The 20,677-nt window shown below is 42.3% G+C and overlaps 3 protein-coding genes across 5 annotated transcripts; 2 read left to right on the forward strand and 1 right to left on the reverse strand.

Annotated features, from left to right (window-relative positions):
• Positions 1–262: 262 nt before the first annotated feature.
• METTL18 (methyltransferase 18, RPL3 N3(tau)-histidine) lies at positions 263–4,157 on the forward strand. Of its 3 annotated transcripts, none has more exons than XM_035124011.2 (3): positions 263–622; positions 1,151–1,186; positions 1,964–4,157. In XM_035124011.2, exon 3 carries the CDS (start codon positions 2,116–2,118, stop codon positions 3,196–3,198), a length of 1,083 nt encoding a protein of 360 aa, XP_034979902.2. In that variant the 5' UTR covers positions 263–622; positions 1,151–1,186; positions 1,964–2,115; the 3' UTR covers positions 3,199–4,157. The 3 variants fall into 3 exon arrangements, with proteins under 3 accessions (XP_034979902.2, XP_034979903.2, XP_034979904.2); XM_035124012.2 differs by having other exon boundaries at positions 263–608; XM_035124013.2 differs by having other exon boundaries at positions 263–458.
• A 2,888-nt stretch (positions 4,158–7,045) lies between these two features.
• Positions 7,046–12,161, forward strand: LOC132592479 (FIGNL1-interacting regulator of recombination and mitosis-like). The gene is made up of 4 exons (XM_060277447.1): positions 7,046–7,066; positions 10,641–10,781; positions 11,351–11,513; positions 11,818–12,161. The coding sequence occupies exons 1-4, from the start codon at positions 7,046–7,048 to the stop codon at positions 11,937–11,939; spliced, it is 447 nt and encodes a 148-aa protein (XP_060133430.1). The 3' UTR covers positions 11,940–12,161.
• Positions 12,162–14,324: 2,163 nt separating this feature from the next.
• Positions 14,325–18,890, reverse strand: LOC118089152 (14 kDa phosphohistidine phosphatase-like). Its single transcript, XM_060277514.1, has 3 exons — positions 18,540–18,890; positions 15,828–15,949; positions 14,325–14,527 (listed from the first exon to the last, which is right to left on the reverse strand). Exons 1-3 carry the CDS (start codon positions 18,772–18,774, stop codon positions 14,441–14,443), a joined length of 444 nt encoding a protein of 147 aa, XP_060133497.1. The 5' UTR covers positions 18,775–18,890; the 3' UTR covers positions 14,325–14,440.
• Between the last annotated feature and the right edge of the window lie 1,787 nt (positions 18,891–20,677).

Raw genomic sequence — 20,677 nt, forward strand, 5'->3', positions numbered from 1 at the left:
GTTGGCCCAGGCCCAGCTCCTCGGCCCGGCCCTCCGCTTCCGATAGCAGCGGCGGCGGCAGCGTCTCCGGCTCCACCTGCGACATGATGGCGGCGGCGGCGGCGGCGGCCTGGGATTCCCCTCAGGCGGCGGCTTCGAAGATTCCCCTCAGGCGGCCGCGGCAGCGACGGCGCCGCTCGAATCCGGCGCCCTGGAAGCGGAGGCCCCGCCCCTTTCTGGGCATCCCGTCAGGCTTCGCGAGGAAAGAAGGAAGGAAGTAGGGGACGACGACGACGGAGAGGGCAGCGCGCACGCGGAGCTGAGGCGGCAGCGGAGCCAGGCAAGGCCGGGAAAAGTGGCGCCTGGGAGTGAAGGGGAGAAATTCCGGCGGGGCAGGCCTCGCCTCAAACCCCGCTTTCCCGGCGCTGCGAGTCTTCCTCTTCCTTTTTCTTTAAAGAAGTCCAACCAGGACCCAGACTGTGAGCAACGACTGACTGGCAAGCCAACCCCCGAGCCTCCCTCCAGTTGCCAAAATGGCAAGGGGTGGGAAATGAACAGCGCGAAACCTTGAAACGCCTCAGTTTCACGTCCTTGCCTTTTGGTTGCTTTCTGTGCCCGCCGCAGAAAAGGTTATTTCGGGAAGGTAGCCCTCTCTTGTTGCTCTGCTCCCCCCTCGCGTTGAACTTTTCCTAGAAAAGAGCCCTCTAGGAAGAGGAATATGCATTTTCTAAATAAGGTGCAGCTGTGGCTGTAAGGTATCTATGTACTGTAGGGTTGCCAGACTCAATAGAGGACAGGACTTCTGTGCCTTTAATTGCCTTGCTCTCTTTTGAGTCTGGAAACCTTAAAGAGAAACCAGCAGACCCTTTGTTTAATTTCCAAGCAAAGGGTCTGCTGGTTTCTCTTTAAGGTTTCCAGACTCAAAAGAGAGCAGGGCAATTAAAGGCACAGAAGCCCTGTCCTCTATTGAGTCTGGAAACCCTATTTCTATGTATCTATATATGTATATAGATAGATTTTTTTAATTTATGGTTTTCAGTTATATGTAGCCCTAACATTTCGACCCTCGACTTCCTCCTCTTTCTGCGGTTCCTTAAATTTATTCATTTTTACATTTCCGGCGCATTCCAAATTAACTTGTTCATTTATTCCTCTGCTTTATTCCTCTTAGGAAACTGCAGGTCATTTCGACATATGAGATATAAATGTAAGTGCGTTTTCACATGCATGGCATGTATCTACTGTCTATTTCATAGTAATGTAATAATAATAATTCTAATGTATGGATTTGCTTCAAAAATGGAAGCTCTTCAAAATATAGAAGATAATTGATCCACTTTGCATATTTTTCTATATAGCAACTTTTGCAGCGGCTTTCCTGGATTTCAGACACAGCCCTTTAACAATCTTAATGCCTTGGGATGTCTGAGATTTGAACTTGAGACCTTCTGCATGCAAAGCTTGTGCTAAAACCCCTGAGCTACACTCATCCCTCTACAAATCTGATGCCAAATGGGTTAACAGCATGCTTACTATTGCTCTTTGCTGTCCCCATAAGCTGAAACGTAATACTTCTGAAAGCAAAGGTGGCGGATTAAAGTTGGTTTGGACAAACCTGTCCTCACAAAATAAAAGGACATATTCTGTCTGTAATAGTTCGTCTACTTTGAACAGGGCTTCACTAAATTCCTCCAAGCTGGAGGGAGAACAGCTAAGAGCAGTGTTGGGTACTTTGGGGTAAATTTAAACCATCCTCAGGTATCCCATCTCAACATTGTGAAAAACAGTACTGTAGTAGTATTTTTATATATAGTAATTGTTTATTAATTTAATTTAGACCTCGCCTTTCTGAAGGAGCCAAACAGGGTACACAATATAAAAACAAAGCAAAAACATTCTAAAACTCTTACAATATTTTTTTTAAAAAATGCTATTACCTGTATTTCCTTACTCTGTCAAATACATTTCTTTTTTCTTTTTAAAGGAGGCTTTTATTCAAAGAAGTAGTGGAGTCTTCATAGTAGAAGATCTCACAGTGAAGACTGGACTGGCTTGGAAAACAATCTACTTCCTTTGGAGTGTCTTTGCGCTTCATGCCTGGCATATAAACTGTAATTTTACCTGCTTTACAGGAAAATGGAATTTCAGTTCAACTTCTCTATTGACAGTGCAGCAGAAAACAGAATAGAGGCAGATGGGAATGGAATGCAGGGATTGGTACAGGAGTCTTTAGTCTTTTTGGACAAGCAAGAGAACACTACAGGAAAGAGTAAAGAGGTTTCCTCAGAAGAAACAATATTAAACCAGGAACATTTATCAGAAATCTCTTCTAATGTGGCAGACAACAGAATTTTGAGTAAAAGCAACATTATGCCTAAAGAAGGCTTGTGCCTTAAATGTGCCAAAGAGCATAATCTCCCTGAAGATTTCCAGAAATTGTTTAAAAACAAAGTCTTGGGGACCCTCCCCCCAGATACACGTTGTGTAAATATTTCTATGGTGGAGACAGCACCCTCTGAAAATGCTGTTGGGGAAGACATTGTGTCACAAAGTGTTTCTTCTCATTCTGACCTAATCTCGGGTGTCTATGAAGGAGGTCTGAAGATCTGGGAGTGCACCTTTGATCTCATGGATTATTTGTCAGAAGCTGAAATTCAGTTTGCACACAAGTTAGTTTTGGACCTTGGCTGTGGGGCCGGGTTGCTGGGAATAGTTGCATTAAAAAGAAATGCTGAACAGGTCCATTTTCAGGACTATAACAGCACTGTGATTGAAGAACTAACCATGCCTAATGTATTGGTCAACTGTGGTAATCAGGGTGATGATGTTGAAAATACTGAGCTTTCTCTAAAACAATGTCCAAATACCCAAGACTTGTTTTCTAAATGCAAATTCTTTTCAGGGGAATGGTCAGAGTTTAGTAATCTTCTATTAAATGGCAGTAAGCCTTTAGCAAAATATGATCTCATACTCACCTCTGAGACTATTTATAATCCAGATTACTATGAGGCTTTGCATGAAACACTTTTAAAATTACTGAGAATAAATGGGTGTGTTTATTTAGCCAGCAAAGCACATTACTTTGGATGTGGAGGTGGGGTCCACCTTTTTACAAAATTCATTGAGAAGAAAAATGTATTTAAGTCTAGAATTGTTAAAGTTATTGACAAAGGGCTAAAGCGTTTCGTTATTGAGCTGGTCTTTAAGAAATCCTGTTAAGGTGCTCAGTGTGTTAGTACTGTAAATGCTTTTTTATTGTTTTGCTTTCATGCAGCTCTTAAGTAAATTGATAGCACATTTTTCTTAATTCATGGTTGTGAATTTGTCCCCTGATTCTATTGCTTCTGCATCTACAGAGTCTTTGCTAGAAATTATATTCTTTTTTTGAAAAAAAGTTTTCAAATAGTTTGTTCTGAATACACAATGCTAAGTCTTATCTACAGAGAGAAAGATTATTCACAAGTAGAAAACATTCAAAGCAGTCGCCAGTCTTCGGAGGAGTGGATGTCTCAGCAAATTCACCCCAAAATCAGACACTGCAATGCTCAGAGAAATTACAAGAAACCCAAGAGTTATATCTCAGGCTGTACAGGCCTCGGCGTGTTAAATTTTAAAACAAAAGTTTAAAAACTTCCAGTAGCACCTTAGAGTAGCAACTAAGTTTGTCATTGGTATGAGCTTTCGTGTGCATATACACACTTATTCAGGTATCTGAAGAAGTGTGCATGCACACAAAAGCTCATACCAATGACAAACTTGGTTGGCCTCTAAGGTGCTACTGGAAGGAATTTTTTTATTTTGTTTCGAGTATGGCTTGTCTGGAAGGACTGTCGGGAGAAAGCCTCCTCTAAAAATAACATGGCAACACTGCTTTGGTTTGCAAAGTTGCATCTGAGCAAATGGCAAGACTTCTGGAACAATGTCCTTTGGACAGACGAGAACTCGGCCATAACGCACAGCGCCACATTTGGCAAAAACCAAGCAGCATATCAGCACAAACGCCTCATGCCAACTGTCAAGCACGGTGGTGAAGGGGTGGTGATTGTGGCTTGTTCATAGCTGCCAAGTCTCCCGTATTCCCCGGGAAACCCCCGTTTTTCCCGCTGTTCCCAGCCGAAAAAACTGATTTTTTTTGTTTCCCCCGGTTTATTCTGGTGCGGCGGCCATTTTGGAACTGGGCGGAGCATGCTCAGAAGCGACTTTTGATGCAGCTCTGCCCAGTTCCAAAATGGCTGCAGTGCGATTTCTGGCACGGTGGCCATTTTGGAACTGGGCAAAGCAGCATCAAAAGTCGCTTCTGAGCATGCTCCGCCCAGTTCCAAAATGGCGGCAGCGCTACTTCCGGTCCGATCCCTTATTTCTCTGACAGGAACTTGGCAGGTATGGGCTTGTTTTGCAGCCGCAGGACCTGCTGGGAACCTTGCAGTCCTTGAGTCGGCCATGAACTCCTCTACAGTGATACCTCTGGTTATGAACTTAATTCGTTCCGGAGGTCCGTTCTTAACCTGAAACTGTTCTTAACCTGAGATACCACTTTAGCTAATACTCCCGCTTCTGCAGTGCCGCTGCCGTGTGATTCTGTTCTCATCCTGAGGTACTATTTCCGGGCTAGCAGAGCCTGTAACCTGAAGTGTCTGTAACCTGAGGTACCGCTGTATACCAAAGTATTCTAGAAGTTTGGCTGAAATTGGGTCATGCAACAGGACAAGGATCCCAAGCACACCAGCAAATCTACGACAGAATGGCAGAAAAAGAAAAGAATCAAGGTGTCACAATGGCCCAGTCAAATTCCAGACCTCAACCTAATTGAAATGCTGTGGTGGGACATTAAGAGAGCTGTGCATAAATACGATGGTGCAAATCTCAATGAAGTGAAGCAACTTGAAGAAGAGTGTTCCAAAATTAATCCACAATAATGTGAGAGACTGATAAAACCAGGCATGGCCAAACTCAGCCCTCCAGCTGTTTTGGGACTACAACCCCCATCATCCTTAGCTAACAGGACCAGTGGTCAGGGATGATGGGAATTGTAGTCCCAAAACAGCTGGCGGGCCAAGTTTAGCCACCACTGGATAAGACCATACAGAAACCGATTCCTTCAAGTCATTGCTGCTAAAGCTGGTTCTGCAACCTATTGAATCATAAGGTGTACGTGGTGTCTCCATTTTTGGCTGTATTTCTGTTAAATAAATCATGGCACAGTGTGATATGTGTTGCTGTTCATCCGAGGTTGTATTTACCTAATTTTAAGACCTGCCAAGGAACAGGTAATTGTTATGTAAAACCACATGACTGTAGTTTTTACTTTGTACTGTGTGGAGTACTTTGTTGTCTGTTCCAAATCCAATCAGTTTGCACTCTACATCTGGCTCAGAGATGCACATTTCTTGGAAGAAAGCCAGCCTGGTTTCATTTTATTTCCAGTAACCAAACAGGACACTGAAGAGGTATAAGCTTTATTGGAAATTAGTGCAGGAAGGAAGAGGGGCATAGTTCAAATTGGACAAGCATTTGCCTAGTTTAGTCACCTGGGCTGGGGTGTGTTAAGTGTTGATATGCTGATGGCTGGAACTGAATCTAAATTTAGATTGAACCACTGAGGCATTTTAACAGCTACTTTTACAGTTGTCCCGGATAAAGTACTGGAGCAAGACAGTGGGTAGTTGGAAATGCATTTAGTGCTATTATCTTAGAAAAACTTTTTATTATCCAGTGTGACTGCCTAATCCCACTTTAATTATCACATGAAGAATATATCCAGAATTCAGACAGTTGAAGGATTTTGCATTTTTGCATTCATATTTGTTTTAAATATTTGGATGCCAGTTTCTTGTTCCGTTGTTGATGTTTCTTTGAACTGCGCTTCAGGTGCCTTATGGGCACTCTCAATTTTTGCAATTGGGCAGAACAGTCCAGTTTGCCAAACAGGTATCAAGATATAACAAGCATCTCACATAACATAAAACATGGGGAAGCTTATATTGAAACAGTGCCAATTAAGATAGTATCTTCAAGCCCAATTCAGGAAGAAATAATTGTTGAAGAAGCTACACTAAAAGCACATTCAGACAGGAGCCTCATGAGCTCTGAATTGAAAGAATATTTCAGAAGAAAAGACAAATCCCACCCAGTCATTTTCTACAACCCACTCCTTTTCTATCCTCGTTACAAGTTGACTGCAGTCTGCAGTGGTTTCTGCTAACAGAGAAGTCATGGGGGTTTGATAACTGGTTTGATGTGATCAACTCGGCTGGGATAAAGTCATTTCCCGGGTCCTTACTGCTCTTCAGGTTCCTAATTAATACACAGACTTCTACCATAACTGGACTCAAGTGGAAGCTTTGTCAGCTCTGCATAATAATCATCACAAATAGGGGCAATCGTCAGTAAATACTGTTTTAAAATGGTCCTCCCATACTTGGGCTAGGAAAATGCAGCTAGGGTTCCAGGCAAAGATCCTTTGGTTCCTACTTCAAGTTCCAAACTGTGTTTCTAATTCAATTCTATTTTCACTTTTCATCAAAGTGTGGTGGGCTGCCTTGAAATACTGGTTAAAGATTTTGATATTCGACCTGGGAAAGGGATTACTGTGGTGGGAAGGTAAACAGTGTTTCTGTGCACTCTGGCTTCCGTCATGGTGTTTCGTTTGCCAGAAGTGGCTTAGTCCTGCTGGCCACATGACCGGGAAAGCTGTCTGTGGACAAACGCTAGCTCCCTCGGCCTGAAAGGAAGAGGAGCACTGCAACGCCCGTCGCCTTTGACTGGACTTAACCATCCAGGGGTCGTCTACCTTTTACTTTTAACCAATGGAGTCTTATCAGCTCATGGCCAAAAACTATAGCCTGAAAAGCCTTATCAGCCGAAAAGCTAAGCAAAATAAGACTCCTTTGTTCTACACCAGGCATCCCCAAACTTCGGCCCTCCAGATGTTTTGGACTACAATTCCCATCTTCCCCAACCACTGGTCCTGTTAGCTAGGGATCATGGGAGTTGTAGGCCAAAACATCTGGAGGGCCGCAGTTTGGGGATGCCTGCCCTATAGCATGGTCAAATTACAGTGCCAAGGATGTCGGCAGCACCTGCAACAGTGAGACTCCCAACCCTCTGGAGTGATTCAAGAGGGTAGGAGTGGAAGGTACTGTATTTCATTGAGTCAGCTGCTACCTGCAGAATCACTATCAGAAAGCAGTACTAGGAGATTGTTACGAGGTCTATGGTTTTGGGGCTGCAGGGTCCCTTAAGAGTCCGTTTTGTCTCCTATGCTAGTTAACATTTATATGAAACCACTAGCAGCTGTCATCTGGGGATTTGCAACTTGGTGCCATCAGTATACTGATGGCAGATAGCTCTTTCTCTCTCCATTCCATCGGCATCAGGAGAGGCTGTGAAGATGTTGGACTGGTGTCTGGAAGCAGTGATGGACTGGATGGGGGCCAATATACTGAAGTTGAATTCTGATAAGACAGAGGTACTGTGGGTGGTGGTACCCAAGTCCAGGAATTAGGTGTAAGACCTGTTCTGGAAAGGGTTGCACTCCACTGAAAGAATATGTTTGTAGTTTTGGAATATCCTTGGATTGCAACTTGTTAGTATAATAAAATAGTATGGTCCCAAGTGACTTCTGTGGCAGGAAGCGCTTATGCCCAGCTTAGGCAGATTTGTCAGCAATGACTATGTCTGAACCAAGATAGCTTGACTTCAGTTATCCATGCCCTGATGACCTCCCACCTGATGATGATGATAGTTTATTACGGTCGAAACCAGCTTATAAAACACACTTGGGGTTACAATCCCAGAAGGAAAACAAACATTGTACAACAGCAAATTTAAAATTTATAAATGTGATAAGCGTATAGACACTTAAAAACTTTGAGATAAGCTACCGCAGAGAAATGACCCAGAATCACCCGAGGAACTGAGTTTGGGGGTTTTCTTAATGAACTAGTTTGGATCGTGGGGTGGTCTGCGCCTACAGATCTGTACACAGAATCTGGCGACCATCCAGGTCGTCTTTTGATCTTTGCCTTTACAGGAGAAGATCAAAATTTTGCTTCTCTGGGAGGTCAGCGAGCCTCGACAGCAGGGGATCAATGGTCTCTATAAAAGGGACATCTAAAAAATAAGTGCTCTGGGCTTCCTATCTCCCCCAATGAAGAGGCGCAAATTCTCTGAGCATATGGGACTTTTTAAAAGGATCCTTCCAGGACAGGCGAGGGCAGAGCCGAGCTTCTGATGAGAGTAAAAGCCCTTCTTGCATTTTTGGATACAAGAAAGAAGAGATATGCTGCCGGTGCGGCTATATCTCTCTCAATTTCTCCAATTTTATAGTTGGGGCACCCTGAGCAGTCCTGTTGTCTCTCGGTGTCTGATTCTTTGCCTAACCGTAACTTTTGTTTGGCCCAACCGCAGACTTAGAAGGGCTTGAGGGGCAAAACCCAGTTCAGGACTGCTGTCTCCCAGCCTGACTGGAACTGGTCGCAGAGGATCAGTGGGGCTATTCCTCGGGGGAGCAGATTCAATGTCAGCCATTTGTAGATTGATGTTAGGCAGATACAAGCCTCCACTCTCATCATCCCTGTTTCTAGTCTGACCCATGCGTTTGAAACACATCGCCCTCCCACCTGGAATACTGTAATGGAGCTACGCTTAAGGACGATCTGGAGGCTGCAGCTAGTGCAAAATGTGGCTGCTAGACTTTTAAATGAAGCCTAATAGAAACATGTGCCACTGTTCCTGAAAGTACTGAACAGGCTGCCTGTGAGCTATTACCGTGTTTCCCCCTTTTTAAGACACCGTCTTATTACTTTTTTTTCTCAAAAAACCACAGGGTGGCTTATTTTTGGTGGGATGTCTTACTGGTACCGGTATTTTTATTACGAGTCTGAGGGAAGGGAGGTGTGTGCGTCCCTGGTGCAGCCCTCTCTCCCCGGCCCTGGGATGTTCGCGAAGGGCTGCTCTCTCTCTCCTCCAAGGTGGGGACTCACTTAATAGCAATCTGCTACACTGGAGCTTCTTAAATCTAAACCAGTATAATGGAATCTATCTGTGTGATACAGTCCTAGCAGTAGCCTATACCTAAAGCAAGTAAGGATCTCTACCAGCCAGCTGCCCAAGACTGCAAGACTGTCTGAAGTTCCAACAACATAGCACTTTGCAGTGCTATCACTGATAGCAAAGAAGCTACCTGCTGAGAACAAAGAAGCCAGCTAAGCAGCAATTAAGATTGCTGACTTGGTAAATGGTAGCAATTGAGAAGCAATTGAGCCAGCGAGGTGAGGAAGCACGTGTTGTTAGGACCGGCAGTTTAACTTTTGTGTAAAGCAGCGTTTAGCAGCTCCTTTTAGCAGCTCGCAAACAGCGAAGGAAAAAGTCCTTAATAAATAAATAAAAGTCCCCAAGGCAAGGACTGCGATCCAGACTACTTACAAATCCTTAAAGGGGCAGCTCCACAGACAACCAAGCAGCATAAGGTAGAAAGAAAACTGCAGCAGGATTTTTAAAAGGCTGCTTTATGCCCGGTAAAAGCAATGAGACAACAATCAGACACGGGAGATTCCCGTTAAGAGGAAATCAACGTGCATTGAATGGAAGGGAATTTAGGGAAAGGTGGGGGGAAGCGAGAGGTGGGCTGTGTGTGTGTGTGTGTGTGTGAGAGAGAGAGAGAGAGAGAGAGAGAGAGAGAGAGACGCAGGGGGGGGGGAGAGAGACAGACGCGCGCACGGAGGTCTCTCCCTAAAAGGGAAAACAGCCTTTGCATTCTTCAATCGCCCCTCTTTTCTTCCTCGTGCCTTCATCTCCTCCCCACCCCACTTTTCTCCCCTTCACCAAGTAGAGCTTACACAGCTTGGCTAAAAAAATGCTCTCAGAAACGGGGAAGGGAAATCACAAGGCTTCGGCAGCCAGCAGCTACGGCTGTTCGGTGCATTTTTACAAGCTTTTAAAGGAAATACGTGTCTGTGGAGCGACAGCAAAATGGGGAGAGATTTTTAAGGGGGGAGTTGGCTGGCAGGAGGGGGGTTATTGCTAGTGGGTGAAGGGTCTATCAGTATGTCTTATTTTCGGGGTATGGCTTGTATCGCGCAATTGCTTAGAAATCCTGCTATGGCTTATATAATGACTACGTCTTAAAAAAGGGGAAACACGGTAGGCCCATTTCAGGGTATTAAGACACAAAGCTCTGAGTAGCTTGGGACCTGAATACCTCCCCTATTATCAACCATCTTGGACCCTACAAGATCCAAGACCTTGTTGGTAGTGCCACGACAGGGGGCTGCCTCTGGCGTTGTCAGAGCCTTCTCTGTTATGGTTCTCTTTGTGGATTGCCCTCACTGTTGTCTCTCTCCCTCATTATTGACTTTCAGGAGAAATTTAAAAGCATTCTACTGCTGTCACTATTGCCATGTAGAGGAAGAGGAGTGTCTGTGGACACAGTGCGACTTGCCTCCCCTCCCCTCCCTCTCTTTGGACCTGTGGCAGCAATAGTATTAAGGCAGGCTGCAATGCCATAGCCACTTGATTGCTGAGCTTAAGCCAGGCCAGTTTTTCAAACAGTTTGAAAAGCTGGTTGCAATGGTGGGAAAGAAGCCAGTTTTGATTTGTGTTGAATTGTTGTTTATATAACCTCCATTGATGCTTACAATAATAAAATTTTTGTCGTACAGACTTTGGTACATGTGTTGGAAGCATTAACAGGGTCTGTGCGCCACATCTGTACTGTACAGGATGTTGTGCCCTTAGAACACGTCTACAGTCTTCCCTCTTCCATTCTTCATGTAATCAAGAACACATTTGTACACTGCAAGGTTGGTGAACTTCATAGTTAGTACTATTAATTAAATTTCTATACTGCCCTGATAGCCTTGTGCTGTCAGTGGAAAACAACCCTTTAGATAATTGCCAACTATATTCTCACAGGGTATAACAAGGTTATTAGAGAATTAGTAACTTGGTGCAAACAATTTTCCAGTGTTTGTCTGTTTCCATTGAAATCGATATTGAAAAAGCCTGAATACAGTTTTGTTCAATAAATACTATCCTAATACGCACTAATACTTTTTAAGGATAATTTCCAGAGGGGAGAACCTCTGGTGTTAGTATGCTGCAGCAAAAAAACCCAAACACCCAAAATGTATATTATGCCAAAGTAAGGCATTTGCTTGTCTATAAGGTGTCGCAAGAAACTCTGTTGTTTTATCTGGGATAAATTCTGGAATACATCTTGTATAGTATGTAGTGAGATCTGGTATTTAGTGCTTAGCAGCTACAGATAATATGAATAGAGAAATGACCTGGTTCATGAATTAGTTACTCCCACCACTGATCTATGCAATGTGTTCACTTTCTCTCCGTTTGTTTTTTTATTTTGCTACAGAATAGTGAGTCATTGTACAGCGAGTGTCTCCACTTGTTTTCGGATTTACTCCAGTCTCTGTTTAAGGAGGCCTATGCTTTGCAAAAGCAGTTTATGGAACTGCTTGAGATGGTATCTGTGAACTCCTGTGCTGCTGAAGACAGCATAGCAATTATAGCATCAGGTGTGTATGCAAACCATGCACTTTAAAGCAAACCACTCTCCCAAATGTATAAACTCCTACCACATACCTATTCCCTTCTGTTAAAGTTGGTGTTCCTCATCAGTCCAGGATGATCTGCTTCTCAAATTCAGGGCTAAATGTGAGATGAAAGCAATTAAAAGTGCAGCTATCACTTTACTACTATATTGTGAACATAGGGAAATGGTGGTCTTTGTTGAACTGAATGATCTTCATTGTATTGAACGGTTCGCTATGTTATATGCTGAACGTACCTTGCATTTACTTTTTGTCCTTTGCTCTACAGCTGTTCATACTTTGCTGGAGATCTGTTCTGCTATTTCCAGCATAGATCATGCACTTCATGCAAACACATGGAAGTTCATAATCAGGTATGTTTTTACTCTATTATTGCTATCTGTTATATAATCTAAGTAGATTATATGAGCTCTGCATCAAATTGTGATATTGAAAATTCTATATCTAATCCAGCTTGTTACACATAATATGGACTCAGATTGGACTGACAGCAGCCCCTCCATTGTGCAGAATGCTCTGCAGAATTAGAAACAATAGATCAGAACGGATCAATATAATAAAAATGAATTTTTAGTTTCAAATTAGTTAAACGGTACATGATCACACTAAAGGGCTATTAAGCCCCAAAATATCTCCTTTACAGTATACACTGAGATCATGGCTTTAAAATCTGAGAAGGAATGAATCATTTAGATTTAAATACTTAATTAAAAAATACAACAGAGTACTGAGCCATTGCATTGCTTGAATGCAGTGGTGAGATGGATGAGGGAAAACAAGCTAAGCTTGAATCATGGCAAAGTGGAGGCACCGTGGGCGAGTAGTTATCATGTCTGAGAAATTAGTGAATTGCCTACCCTGGATGGGGTTGCACTCCCCCTGCAAAGGAGCAGGTTTGCAGTCGGGGGTTGTTTCTGGATCCAGCTCTGTCACTGGTGGCTCAGGTAGCCTCAGTGGCTAGAAGTGCCTCTTAAAAACTGCAGTTGGTTTGACAGCTACAGCCATTCTTGGACTGGTAAAGCCTTGCCATGGTAGTTCATGTGTTGGTTGCTTGAAGACTGGATTACAACAATGTACTGGTGTGGGGTTTCCCTTGCACTTGCACTTGAGCTGGAAGCTGCAGTTAGTATGGAATGCTGGAGCATGATTGCTGACAGGAGTGTGACCTTTCAGTATGTAACACCTGGGCTTGGAGGTCTGCGCTGGTTGCTGATTTGCTGCTGGGCCAAGTATATAAAGCCCTTAACTACTTGGGACAAGTTTACCTGTGAAGATTGCACCTGTTTACCTGTGAAGGTGGCACTATAGCAGGTGCCACATATTCCCCATTCCCCATTTGTAACTTCTAACAGGCCACTGTGGCAGCCAGCTACAACCTCCTCCACAGCACTCCATTTCCAATTCTGATTTTCCCCCAACGGATTCTCAACATTCTTGACTACTGATTTAGGGGTGGCAATGCTGGCTGGGGCTGGTAGGAGCTGGGAGTACAATAACTTCTAGAAGTCACAGGTTCCCCACCTCTGCTTTAGAGACTGGAGTAAATTAACCAGAACTCCCTTGTGTACTTGAGGCACAAGAGTACTTGAGGCACAAGGTAAACTTTGCAAAGTTTACCTTGTGCCACTCCTTCAGGTTCTGAAATGCAGATGAAAAGGGGGGAAGATCAGCTGATTCTATAGGTGAAGTTAATCTTAGGTAGAAATTGACCTCCTGGATTTGGGAGACTTCACCTTGACTGGCAGCATGGACTGCATCTTCAAGACATTATTTTTGGAAAGCACCACCTTTTAGAGTGAATTTTGAAAAGTATTTTCTGCAATCCATAAAGTGGGAAGGCATTTGCTCAGACCCATTTTTAGTTACATTAGCTTTTTAAAAAAATCTCTTGGTTCAGCTTTTTACCTTTGAAATACTCAATTCTTTTAATAAATTATCTTTACTGCTATAAGGCTCTGCTATGAGAGGTTAATTCCACATTCTATCCCTACCCACACTAGTTCTGGTTCATGTTACTAGGGATTGAACCTGTCCTAAGTTTTAAAAAAACTGTTTTAGACTTAATAATTATTGGAATATCATCTGGACCTTTAAAAAGAGGTACACAGTATTGGTAGCCCCAATGCCTAACTTAAGTCGTAGCAGCATGTTGAGTTAATGTGTTTTGTGTCCTTTTAAGATGGATTGGTGATTGCCTCAAGGCCTCACCATCAATTTGCAAATCCATTAATAGAATTCTTAGGCTTTGACCTAATATGTCCACCATGCCTAGTGTAGTTCTTATGTCATTAGAAATCAGAAACTGACCAAGCTTTGCTCCTTGGCTCTTAGTGCCCAGGGGATGTTCTCCCATCCATGATGCTTCTCCTCTCTGTAAGAAAGGCAGGGTGAAGTTGGATTCTTGTTCTCTGTCCAAGCATAAATAGTTGTTGATACTGCGGCCAATTAAGCCACAACCTTCCCCCTCTCCTTATCTAATCAAGCAGATAAGGAAAAGTTGATCTCTGCTCTATGATTAATAGAGTTCCACCAAATGAAAAGGGCTTCCACAGGAAAGATGTAGACAGAACTCGTGAAAGTACTGTACTGTACTGTATCCCCATTCACTAAGAGCAGATTAAGCTCTACATTGTTTTTAAACTGATACCACCACTTTAGGTTAGGTTGTGGGCAGAAATTGCGTCTTACAATATTTGAAATGCTTATAGCAGAATTTCACAAGATCAGAAGAACTTTTAAAACCAATTTTGAATCAAGCACCCACAAATTCACAGTCAAGCTTTTTATTCAGCATTAAGCTAAATTATACATTTTGGTGGAAGTTTAGAATTATGTTGAAAAGAACCAAGAACAAACTGACTTTAAATTTTAGACTGCAAAGCAACAGTTCACTAGTCATCTGAACAACTAATGTCATAATCCTTAAAGGTTTTCTTCAGTATTGCCACAGTCATGGAATGATCAGCTTTACCATATGCCTGTAGGAAAGAAGAATGCACAAAATTATTACTCCTAAAGGGAAAATGTGTGCGCTAAAGATTCTTGCTAGAATTTCTTCAAAGCAAACATATGATTATCAATCTCATTTTTCATTTAATAAGTACCTAAGTACACCACATAGTTTGTATCAATTGGGATCTTTTCTTTCTGTTCTCTACCCAAAAGGCCAGATTACTCCCCCCTATGATAGTAAGACATGCTTGGGAAACGAAAAGGAAAATGAGGGCAGAAAATATCTACTGTTCTTTCTCCAAGAACAGTGGGGAAAACAAAGGCAGTAAGAATATATAACAGTTCCTAAAGGTAAAGGTAAAGGGACCCCTGACCATTAGGTCCAGTCGTGACTGACTCTGGGGTTGCGCGCTCATCTCGCATTATTGGCCGAGGGAGCCGGCGTATAGTTTCCAGGTCATGTGGCCAGCATGACAAAGCCACTTCTGGCGAACCAGAGCAGCACACGGAAACGCCGTTTACCTTCCCGCTGTAGCGGTTCCTATTTATCTACTTGCATTTTGACGTGCTTTCGAACTGCTAGGTTGGCAGGAGCTGGGACCAAGCAACGGGAGCTCACCCCGTCACAGGGATTCGAACCGCCGACCTTGTGGTCAGCAAGCCCTAGGCTCAGTGGTTTAACCACAGCACCACCTGGGTCCCTATAACAGTTCCTACACCACCCTAAATCCTTATTAGGCCAATCAAAATTTAACAAAACCATTTGCAAGCTTTTAAGATCTCCAGAACTCTTCATCATACTAGATATTAAAGCGAGAAGGGTTTTTTGAAGCTCTTTTAAAATTGTGATGAGAATGGCTCTCCCTTGGTTGTGAGAAGTTTGGACATCTTATTAGCAACCTTTAAATAGCCAATATAGTTGTAGATGCTGGACTTCAGCAAACCAGTCTTGATTGATTCTGTGGCTCTTCTCACAGGTAATTATACTAGCTTGTTTTAGGATGCTGTCACCTGCCTGAGCTTTTGTAGCAACTTAATTATAAAATTTTATTTTCATAGGGATTTTATTTTATTTATTCATAAAGCTTTAAAATAATACAAGTCATTTCTTGTTTCTGGTAAAAGTAAATTTCTTAGTGGATTATGCAATGACTGATACATTCACATACTAAACAAATATTCAGTTCCGTCAATATTATGTAATTCATAATTGTGCTCCTTCTCAGAGACCAATATGAAATACATTTTTGTGACATTATCATTAATTACTAGAACATATGTGAAGTGAATTGTCATATTTAGATACTGGATGTATACAACACTTACTGAATTACCAGATACATGGATTTTTTTGTCTTTGCTATTGTGATCAATTTTTCCTCCTCCAAGGCACTTGCACATACAGCCCATCTTTTCAAGTTCACAACATATCTTTTCATACAGCTGATCTGCAAAACAATAATAGCACTACGAATACTTTATAAAAATAAAGGTGTAAATACTTGAAGTACAAAAATAATTCTGCCTCATTTGAGCGTTAGCATTTAATACGTTGCCTCTGTACAGATTTGGAGCATTTTTAACATGGGTGTTTCAGGCCTAAAGATGTCAGGAATTATCACAAACAAACGGTGCTCCTCATCTTTTGATTTATCAATTGAGTGGGGGAAATCCACTAGAATAGAGAAATCCAGTGACTAGAGTTGTACTTGAGTCTGGGAGAACTGCATTTATTATTGGATTTCACTGAATGGCCATGGGCAAGCGTACAGTATTTTATTCTCAGTCCATCTTTTGTAAAATGGCATTAGCAGTGTCTTACTTCCTAGGATTATCAGAAGAATAAAGTATGGTTGTAAAGGACTTTTGAGTGATTCAAGATGAGTGTTCAATGTGGGATTAGTGCTACTCATGCATTAAGTTTTCCACAGTATCTCACTGTCAATACCATCAAAATCCCAGTCTATATCTCCCTCCCTCCCCAATTTAGTCCAAATCTACCCTTTCTAGGGGAAGGTTCAGTACATTAAACAAAACCTGTTATTTATGACCCATTTGTGATATTTCGTTGACCCATTTTTACAGTATTACACCCGTTTAAAAGCACCTTTTTGAGATCTTGTATTGAATGTCCTGGGAGATTGAAGTGTTCTCCTACTGGTTTCTGTGTCTTGTGATTCCTGATGTCAGATTGGAATCACAAGACAGAGAAACCAGTAGAACACTTCAATCTCCCAGGACATTCAATACAAGATCTCAAAGCAGCTGTCATTACAAAAGAATTTCAGAAATAGACTTGAAAGATAAGTTGCTGAATTACAACTTATTACTAAACTGAAATACACTGGTGACTTCTATTTCAGTGTATCTGAAGTAGTGTGCATGCACATGAAAGCTTATACCCAGAAGAAAATTAGTTGGTCTTTAAGGTGCTACTGGACAATACTTTAATTTTTTAATTTATTTCTACTGCTATATGTAATACTCTGGGCAGCTAAACATGCATATTCAGGCTGGCTCAAAATAAGGAAAAATATCGGGGGGCTCAAATGGTTTCCCATCCCCACCCCTTTAAAAAAGAATTTTAGGAACATATAGGGGGTTGCAAAGGCATCTTAACACTTTCCTTTAGGGCAGGATTTTCAAACTTTAATAATATATTACTTAAACCCCACCCATCCGGCTGGGTTTCCCCAACTTTGTATCTACACTAGTTCATACTCTTGTACGTGAACCATACATATGGCCTAGTATTTAAGTCTTCTAACTGGGACTACAAAGCAAAATAAAAAAACTCCTTCATTTTATTTTGCTTCGACTCAGACCAACACGGCTACCTACCTGTAACTGGGACTACAAAGTTTATCATATTTCAATTTATTTTGGGATCTCTCCCCCACCCTTAAAACAAACTATCATACTTCCCATTTTCTAGTGTTTGTAGTACCCTGCTGGACAGTGTATCAAATTTCATTTTTCTAGGTGTCGCAGAAGTCCTGAATTATCCCTAACCAAGCCACTGGCAAGTGTATTTTTGCAAATCTTAAGCAAGCAGAAAGAAGCCCAGCCGTGTTCCCTTTTTCCCAAAAGCGAGACAAAGCAACAGAACAAAAATTGCTGGTGGCAACACACATTCAGTTTGCATTCTTCTTCCAACAGACTTTGGGAAACTAACACTTTTATTTAAAGGGTGGGCACCATGCCATTTTTATTGTAACTGTTTGGGGGGTGGAGTTGTTGATCTTTTTTGGGGGTGGGAATGTCCCCAAAAAGCACTTGAGTTCTTGCATTTAAAAAAAAGAGGACAATTATGGGGCATGTGCACAGGCAGAAGTTTTGTTAGGTGGGGGCAGGCCTTTTATTGGGGGGCCCAAACCTGTTAGCTGTGCATTTTTATTGATATAAATATCATTGGCTACACCCATGTACCCAAGCTTTCATTTGGTGCTCAGGATTCTGCTGGGGCGGGGCGGTACAGAACTTCAAGTTAATTACTTTTAACACTTTTCAGTACTTTTTGAGGACTGGGGGGGACCTCTTGGCAATGACCATATTTGCATGGTTTAAATGGATCCTTTTTTAATTATTGTCCCCCCCCCAAAGAAAGTTTGCAGCTGTTATTTTTATCGGTGGTTTTTAAAAATGATTGTTCCCCCCTCACCTCTCCCTCCCCGCCAAATGTTTGGGTTTTTTTTAAAAAAAGAATTGTCTCCCCCGCTCGACCTTTCTCCCCTGCCAAATGTTTCTAGCTATTATTTTTATCTGTGTGGTTTTAATGATTTCCCCTCCCCCGACCTCTCCCCCCCCCCCAAATGTTTCTATTATTTTTATCTGTGGTTTTTTTATGATTTCCCCTCCCCCGACAAATTTCTAGCTGTTATTATTTTTAATCTGTTAAAGAGTCCCTATCTGTCTATCTATCTAATAACAATTCGCCAAGTGGTGGATTGAGCGAGAGACGCCTATGTCCTATTTTCCAATCTGTGGGCCGCCTTGGGGCGGGGGTGCGAAGGCGGCGTGTAAAATCTCATCTCTCACTGTGCAACTCGGCGGAGGCGGATCCCCTCACGATGTCTCTGCACTCGCCGCCACGGCTTGGGCTGCCGCCGCCGCGGCTTGGGCTGCCAACACGGCCTGGACTGCCGCCTTGGCTTTGGCCACTGCCTCCGCGCTGCACCCGCACCAAGATGTACTTAAAACAGCCGTCGGAGTCGATCTCCACCTCGGCCAACTCGCCCGCAAAGCAGCCTTTAGGCGACGACGACGACGCCATGGCCAAGCTCTGCCCGAAGGGAGAGTAGCGCAGGATGCGTCCCGCCCCCACTAGCCCCGCTTGCGCGCAGAGAGAAAATAGCGAGCGAAGAGAAAATGACGCCTCGCTCTCTCTCACTCCCCTCAGGAATGGCTTCGCTCGGGATGGAGACAAACGGCCCTCGCAGAACGACGAGCGCTCATTGGCTCACGCCTTACCGCGCGCGAGGCCCTGGTTGGACAGAGAGCGCGTGAAGGGCTGTTAGAAAGACAGGAATAACGGTCAGCGATTCTGTGGCGGTTTTTTTTTGGCGGGCTCTCGCCTCGTTGCCGTTGGCGCGTTGGTTTTCTTTTGCTTTTTTTGTCATTTCCCCCCAAAATTCTCTTTTTTCAAAAAAAAAAGTATTTACTTTCTACAGATTTTGACAGTTAACAAACAATTATCTAACAACCAAAATAAAAAGAGAATCTCGAAGAATTTCTTGAACTTCCCTCCTCCCCTTTGTGGGTCCTTATATGAAACTTTCCCTCATGAATCTTTTCTGTTCATCCAAATCTTTTAAAACGCCATCATACGCAGAAAACAACAACAACAACATTAAACTACAAGTGTCATTCCAATCCTACTAATAATTTCAATTGTTTGCAATGGTTTTTAAGGTAAATTATATATTTTCCCCATTCCTTATTGAAATTTTGGTCTATTTTTAAAAATATATTTTACAAGTTTATACATTTCACTAATCTTACAATCATTTTGACATTTCAAAACTTGACTTCCTTCCCACTCTTTCTGTGGTTCCTTAAATTTATTTTTATTATCTTCTGCTTATCCAAATTAACCTAATTTGCTCATTTATTCTTCTTCTTTAAATAAATACTCTTTGGAAACTGCAGGTCATTACAATAATCCTGTCAATGTTTTTATGCGTTTACAATTTATCTGTAAATATTCAATAAACCATTTCCATTTTATTTAAAAAAGTTATCTTGATTTCATGTTTTTCCTGTAAGTTTTGATTGGCATAGTCCATCAACTTTGAATCTGCTGTTCTTCTCTGAAGAAGAATGGTTTTGTTTTGCTTTGCTTTGTTTTTTGACACTGCAAGTATTAGATAAATAAATAAATGCATAAATGAATGAATGAATAAGCAAGCTCACAGAACAGGCTGCCAATTCAGGTATCCTGTGCAGTGTGGCACATTTATTTACCTCAGAGTAAATAGTGCTTAGAGCTTAAAATAAATGAAGGAATGGCTTCCTTCACCAAAATTTTGAAAGTTTTGCACCATTATGTTACATAGACCGTAAATACCATTTAAAAAAACCACACAAATGACCTGAGCTGGTTTGATGAAATTCTGAAGTTGGTTCTGAAGTTGGTAGTTTGCAGATCCTTTCAGCGAAAAAAGCCTGAATATCAAGTTTCCACACTTTTGCTCCCCAAAACAGACCCTCAAAGTGTCCCTATTTCCCAGGGACAGCCCTGGATTTAGAGAAGCCGTCCCGGCTTCAGAATTGACCCCAGAATGTCCCACTTTTCCTTAGGACGTCCTTATTTTCATCTGATAAATGTGGTGGTGTTATCTGCCTCCCTAGCCATCTGAAGGCAATCCTGTATTGGGGAAGTTTTTTTTAAAAAAAAAGTTTCATGTTTTATTAGGTTTTTATATATGTTGGAAACTGCCCAGAGTGGCTGGGGCAACCCAGTAAGATGTGTGGGGTATAAATAGTAAAATTATCATGACATCCCTATTTTCAACAGAAAAATGTTGGAGGGTATGCCAAGATAACTTTGAGGACATCCCAAATCATACATCCCTACCCATAGCATTTTGTCAAGCCCTTATGGTAGGTTGGAAGGGGAACCCTTTTCTATGAAGGGCTATAAACCCATAAGGAAAGTCACCCAAGGGCCAGAGTCA

The sequence above is a fragment of the Zootoca vivipara genome, chromosome 7 (genome assembly GCF_963506605.1).
Source record: "Zootoca vivipara chromosome 7, rZooViv1.1, whole genome shotgun sequence".
NCBI lineage: Eukaryota > Metazoa > Chordata > Lepidosauria > Squamata > Lacertidae > Zootoca > Zootoca vivipara.